The sequence below is a fragment of the Scomber scombrus genome, chromosome 23, assembly GCF_963691925.1.
Source record: "Scomber scombrus chromosome 23, fScoSco1.1, whole genome shotgun sequence".
Lineage (NCBI taxonomy): Eukaryota > Metazoa > Chordata > Actinopteri > Scombriformes > Scombridae > Scomber > Scomber scombrus.
The window spans coordinates 18,484,552-18,490,660 of NC_084992.1; the positions used below are offsets into that span (position 1 = coordinate 18,484,552).

Sequence of the window (6,109 nt, forward strand, 5' to 3'; positions counted from 1 at the left end):
ATGACTGTCATGATTGGAGAAATTAACAAGATTAATGTGAGGATGAACACGTTTATCATCATATGCAGCTGCCTTTGCCTGGCTTTCACTGGTAAGGACATTTTAAGAACTGCTGTTGTGTGTTTGTGGAGATGACTTAATGACCTCGTGATTGCACTGTTAATAGTTTTATATCAGCTGATACTATTTCCAAAAGTATTAAAATAACATTTGAGTTGTTTGAATATTATGTTTTCAAGCTTGAATCTGAATTTGTATGTAAGGTTATTAGTAACATTTTTATAAACAGCTGAAGTATTTTTATGATATATGTTGAAATGTAGAAGGAAAGGGATAGAGAGAAAGAGAGGGAGCAAAAGAAAAACAAAAGTGTTTTAGTGCCGTTGACTTTGACCTTCGACCTCATATCAGACTTGGAAACAAATAGTTGCCCTTTACTTGTTGGCGACCAGCGGTGCAGTGTTCTCATTCCTCCATCTGTACTAACACTTCATACCTGTTTACTGTAGTAATGGCCAGAAGTGAATCTTTTCTACCTTCATTTTCACAGGTACACTTAGGCATTGAGGCATTTTTGTTCTAAAGTCAAATATGATCAGATAACCAGACCAGAATTTCACATACCGCTGCACTCTGTTAGTTTGGCTGAATTGGTATTGATTGTAGTTCTTCTGTTTTTGTAAAAAAAAAAAAAAAAAAAATCATGATTACAATCAATTTGTGATGACAAATCCTTACCTGGACCCAGCTGAAAGGCTTTGACTTTGACCCTCTGATTCCAACGTGTGATTTGAAAGCAATGCACCGGCTGGTGACCTCCTTTGAGGTTGCGGTGTATTGTTCCTTTCCCTCTGTAAGTCCTGCTGCCAGTGTGATTTTACAACTACATTTCCCTAGAAAGGAGAGCGAGAGCAGGAGTGGGAGAAATAAAGGGAAAGCCAAATGGAAGCATATGATCTTCCTATGTCCTAAAGATATTGATCCACTTGAAAAGCAAGAAAACCTGACTGCACTGCTCTAGAACATATAATGAATCATATTAACACATGATTGTGTGATAATCAGAGCCTATTTTTGTCGCTGATGGAGCTGGTATCCCAGTCATCCCTTTGATCTCATTCCCTTGCTGCATATCAATTACATTAGCTCAGTCACCTTTGCTACCCATCGTACACCCCATCCTTTCTGTCCTTCTTTGTCTCTTCCACATGTTGGTTTGTCACATATTTGGAATGTAAATCAGTGTATCGTCAGTCAGTACTGAGACACATTTTTGGAGATCTGTGTCATCACGCTGAGTGCTTAATTCTGCTGAATGTTAAATTCCACAAATTTAATTTCACTGTTCTTGAAAAGTGATTAACACTTTTTTTCTTGTCACCTTTCCATAAGAAGGGAAAATATACATGCAAAATCTCCTTCAGCAACAGTATTTATTCCCAGATCAAAAAGTAATAATATCTATGACACTAACAGAATGCGTATCAGAAGACAGTGTACCAGTCCATCCATACTGGGTATACATGGCTACACGCAGTATATTTTTAGCATGGGTCATCCCTGAAGGAATTGAACTCCTAACCACTGCAAGTCTGGCTTACTGATCCACCGAGAACAAACGTGCTGTGGTCTGGGTGTCAGTGACTTTAAAGCTGCCGATTGACGTGTTCTGGTTACGTTGTACGTTATCTCATTCTTCCAGCTTTGGTCTTTCCAATTAACTCTTTACGTCCCCTGGTTTCGTCCATTCTCTTTCTTTTTTTATCAATCAAAAATAAAAGGTAAAAGAATTGGAAACTAAAAATGGATAAAAACAATGGTCAGATAATGAAATATTAGCTCCAGACATAAGATAAAACACACTCTGCTTTAAATAATAATTTTTGTCTAATTGTTTTTCCCTACAAAGAATAGTTCAAGTATGTCATTAAAAGTATTGTTCATGATTTTTTTTTCAAGTCAAACTGCTGGACACAAGATATCTCCTACTTCATTGTAAAAGTTCATTCTCAGTGTTTGTGCACTGGAGGTTTCAAGTTTCCACATCACACTTGTGTAAGTTGCATGCTGGACCACAGTTGGCTCCAGACAAGTTGTGATGTCACAAATCATGCTCATAGGTGCACCACTTGTACTGATTTAAGGTGAACACAGAGAAACGTTCCCCCTTCAGCTGATGAATGTGAAAACAAACTCTGCACATACCTCACTCTGCACAGTGAAGCTCAAACTGTACTATTAGGCAAGAAAAAGAAGAAGAAAAACATATTTCTGACTACAGGGGTTCTTTAAAGCACTCTTTCAGACAAGTAAACTGCTGCAACACTATGTAGTCCATTATAAACTAATCAAAGAATTTTAAACTAAATCTGTTTTTAAATCTGACAAAAGTAAGTAAAAGTAGGAATTTCATGTATGCCTTATTTTTTGTAAGAGTGTGTAAAATGTAGTCTCAAGCCAGTAATCATTTTATTATATTACCTTAATTGGATGATTAAGGTAAGATAATACCATTTACTTAAATTGATAGTATACATGATTCTCCAAACCCCCTTCTCTTGCTTCTATCATGTTTTGGCATGTTCCTATTTTGCTGCTCTTCCTTTTTCATCAGTGTCACCACTCTTTCTATTCATTTTTTTCAAATGGTGTGGTGGCTTTTGTTACATAAATTTCTCATTCTATGTTACATGTTATTTTCTGTCTCTTGGCATCCGTAATTTTAGGAGCCTCAGAAATAGAGCGGAAGCTCCATCGGAAGATATTTGAGAACTACAATTTGAAAGTCAGACCAGCACGATACTGGGAGGAGAAGGTGATGGTCCGTGTGGGGATGACTCTCTCCCAGCTAGTCAGCTTGGTAAACACACACACACACATACACAAACACCAGCAACATGCACATATACACTCACACATACAAACACCTCCAAATGAAATTATCCTCTCACATCAAGGGTGCTTCATGATCATCCATACATACCCGATTAGTTTCCACTGAGAGTAACAACTCTGTCATGCACAACAAATACATTGTGACATTATATATTTTGTCACCTTTCTTTCTCTCTCTTTCTTTCTCTCTTTGTCTCTCTATCCCGCAACAGAACGAGAAAAACGGCGAGATGACAACCAACGTTTTCATGAATATGGTATAAGGATGAGAACATTCATCTTCATCACTGAGGCTCGCTCTACTGCTCTACTCTGACTCTTTCTGCTCTCTCCCCACTGCTCTGTCGCTCTAATCTCAAATGGACTTGTCACTTTTTATAAACGCAAATTATTTCTCTATCTCTCGTCTTTCTCGCTCTTATTCTCTGACTCACTCTTTCGCTTGTGTCCCTTGCCCTTGCTAATTAGAGTTCAGGATGGCTAGAGTGTTTGTGACAGTAATGTGCAAGTGTGTGTACGATAGTGTGTCCACATCAGTTGGATTTAAATGGCTTAGCAAAGACAGGAGAAACAAGGATGTAAATGACACAGACATCAGGACACCGTGGTAGTGATTTCACCTCTCGCCTGCTCCTGTTGTGTATATACTTTTTCTTTTTTCTGTCTTTCTCCTCCTTCCTTCCTTCCTTTCTTTCTAGGCATGGACAGACTACAGGTTGTCATGGAACCCAGAGGAATATGACAACATTGATGTTTTGAGGATACCTCCCAACAAGGTGTGGCGTCCTGACATCTTCCTCATAAATAAGTGAGTATGTCTGCACCAACAGTCCTCTACTTCATCCATCATGATTTACAGAGTGTCTGCTCTGAAGACAAAGTGGAAAGAAGCATGTTTCACTTTAAAATCAGAAATGTGGTAAAACAATGCAAAAATATAGGAATGTTGTAAAACTTTGCTTATTTTCACAAAACTTGGTTGGGAGGGGCAATATAATGAAACATTTGTGGCCAATTAGCCCAATAGCCCAATTAGTCCTTATTTCATCTGTTACTGACACATTATTAAGGTCACATACTGTAGGCCACAATGACTCCAAGATGTAGATGTGAAATGTCACATTTGCTTTCTTTTTTTTACTCCTTGCAGTAATGACGGTCAGTTTGATGTGGCTCTGTATGTCAACGTCTTGGTTTACAGTGATGGGACGGTCAACTGGCTCCCTCCAGCCATCTACCGCAGCTCCTGCTCTATAGAGGTACAGGCTTTGAGGATGATGATGCCACCAGTACATTCACCATAAACTTTCACTTTCTTCTTCTTCTTTCATTGACTTTCACCCAACAATCCATAGGTTGCGTACTTCCATTTGACTGGCAGAACTGCAGCATGGTTTTCCGCTCATATACCTATGATGCCTCTGAGGTGGAACTGCAGTTTTATCTGGATGAGGAAGGCAAAGAGATCCAGGAGATTGTTATAGATGAGAACGCTTTCACTGGTTGGTTTCTGCGCTAGCCTCTTCTTCTCCTTGTAGTTTTGTTCAGCCTACAATGTTCATGACACTCACCCATGCCTTCCTGCAAAGAAACACTTTCATAGCAAAGAAAGAATTGAAATGAATAACAGTCAAATAAACCTTTTTGATGGCTAGAAAAGGTTGATAAGCTGCATTCTGCATGTTTTCAGTTTTATATTTACATAATCTAATAATGATAAAAATCAATGCCTTGCTCACTGACATTTGAGCAATAATCGATCGAAGGTTTGAGCTTTTTTGAGCTTTCAACTGGATCTTTAATCTTTGATTATTTTGCTAAAAATACTGTTTCCGAAGGTTACAAATTAATTTTAATACTTAAGTTACTGCACTAGTAAATGAGTAGATTCTTGCTTATTTCCACTGAAAAACTCCTGCTTTCTCCCAATGCTTAATTAAGGTCTCCCTTCCCAATACTTTTTGCTTCCTCACCTCGGTATTCTCTCCACAGAGAATGGGGAGTGGGCCATCTGTCACAAACCTTCAAGGAAGAACATTAAGGAGGACCTGTATGAGGACATCACTTTTTACCTCATCATAGAGAGGAAGCCTCTTTTCTACATCATCAACATCATCGTGCCCTGCATCCTCACCAGTGTTTTGGCTATATTTGTCTTCTATCTGCCTCCTGGAGCAGGTCAGCACATCTGACATGTTTTGACGTTGTGACTACACATCACTGCCAAGAGAGGTTATAGGAAGTGAGACTACTCTGTGATCCATTGTCTAATGTCATGACAAGAGGCATGTGCCAGACTACTTCATGAGGCAGGGCAGGCTTAAAAGGCATGGAAGATTTTTTGATTTATTATGGATCAGAGGAATGTGACCTTGGCCAGGAATCTACTTTGTCAATGTTTGATCTTGTGTTGGCAGAATGATGTTTCTCTGAGATAGTGGAAATTATAGATTTGAGGTAAAGTAACAGGATGGAGGGCAAACAAACTGAGCATGTTGAATTCAGAAATCATTCCTGTGAGACAGGCATCAATCAAACAAAATATCTTAAACTGAAACTTACCAATAAACTCAACACATGCAAATAATGTCTTAGTACAGTCAAAAAGATTAAACCAATTAAATGATTGCATGTCTCTACAAGACAACCAGGCAAATCCATGTATTTTTCAATGCAAACCCTGAGCCAAAAGAGTAATTTTTGTTGCCTTACTGTCATAATTAATTACTCAAACTGTCCTTGTCCTCTCCAGGGAGAAGATGACTCTCTCCATTTCTGTCCTCATCGCTTTGACTGTCTTCATGCTCTTGCTGGCTGACAGGGTTCCCGAAACTTCCCTTGCCATACCCATGATTGTCAATTATGTCATGTTCACCATGATCCTGGTCACCTTCTCTGTCATCCTGAGTGTGGTTGTCCTCAACCTGCACCACCGAACGCCCAGTACACACATCATGCCACACTGGGTTCGGAAGGTGAGACTGGGATTGTTTAGTCTGTGGAAGGGAAAGTAAGTGGAGAGAAAGTAAATTGATTCTACAGTATCCTGATGGATATGTTAAGGATTAAAAGCACATATATTTCAATACTCACCCTGATTTCTGAACCTTAAATTCCCAGGCCTTTATTCACTTCCTGCCCAAGTATATTGGCATGGAAAGGCCCAACCCAGAGGAACCTCTGTTGAAAGAGAGGAAGACACGCCCTCCAGGTT

At 39.1% G+C, this 6,109-nt stretch overlaps 1 protein-coding gene across 1 annotated transcript in view; it reads left to right on the forward strand.

Annotated features, from left to right (window-relative positions):
* Nucleotides 1-6,109, forward strand: part of chrnb1l (cholinergic receptor, nicotinic, beta 1 (muscle) like) — a 12,643-nt gene continuing 6,534 nt past the window's right edge. Inside the window, exons 1-9 of the mRNA XM_062445323.1 lie at nucleotides 1-91; nucleotides 2,727-2,860; nucleotides 3,108-3,152; nucleotides 3,594-3,703; nucleotides 4,046-4,164; nucleotides 4,260-4,397; nucleotides 4,888-5,077; nucleotides 5,648-5,870; nucleotides 6,016-6,106. Coding sequence (XP_062301307.1) covers nucleotides 1-91; nucleotides 2,727-2,860; nucleotides 3,108-3,152; nucleotides 3,594-3,703; nucleotides 4,046-4,164; nucleotides 4,260-4,397; nucleotides 4,888-5,077; nucleotides 5,648-5,870; nucleotides 6,016-6,106 — 1,141 coding nt within the window. The remainder of the gene's footprint in view (nucleotides 92-2,726; nucleotides 2,861-3,107; nucleotides 3,153-3,593; nucleotides 3,704-4,045; nucleotides 4,165-4,259; nucleotides 4,398-4,887; nucleotides 5,078-5,647; nucleotides 5,871-6,015; nucleotides 6,107-6,109) is intronic.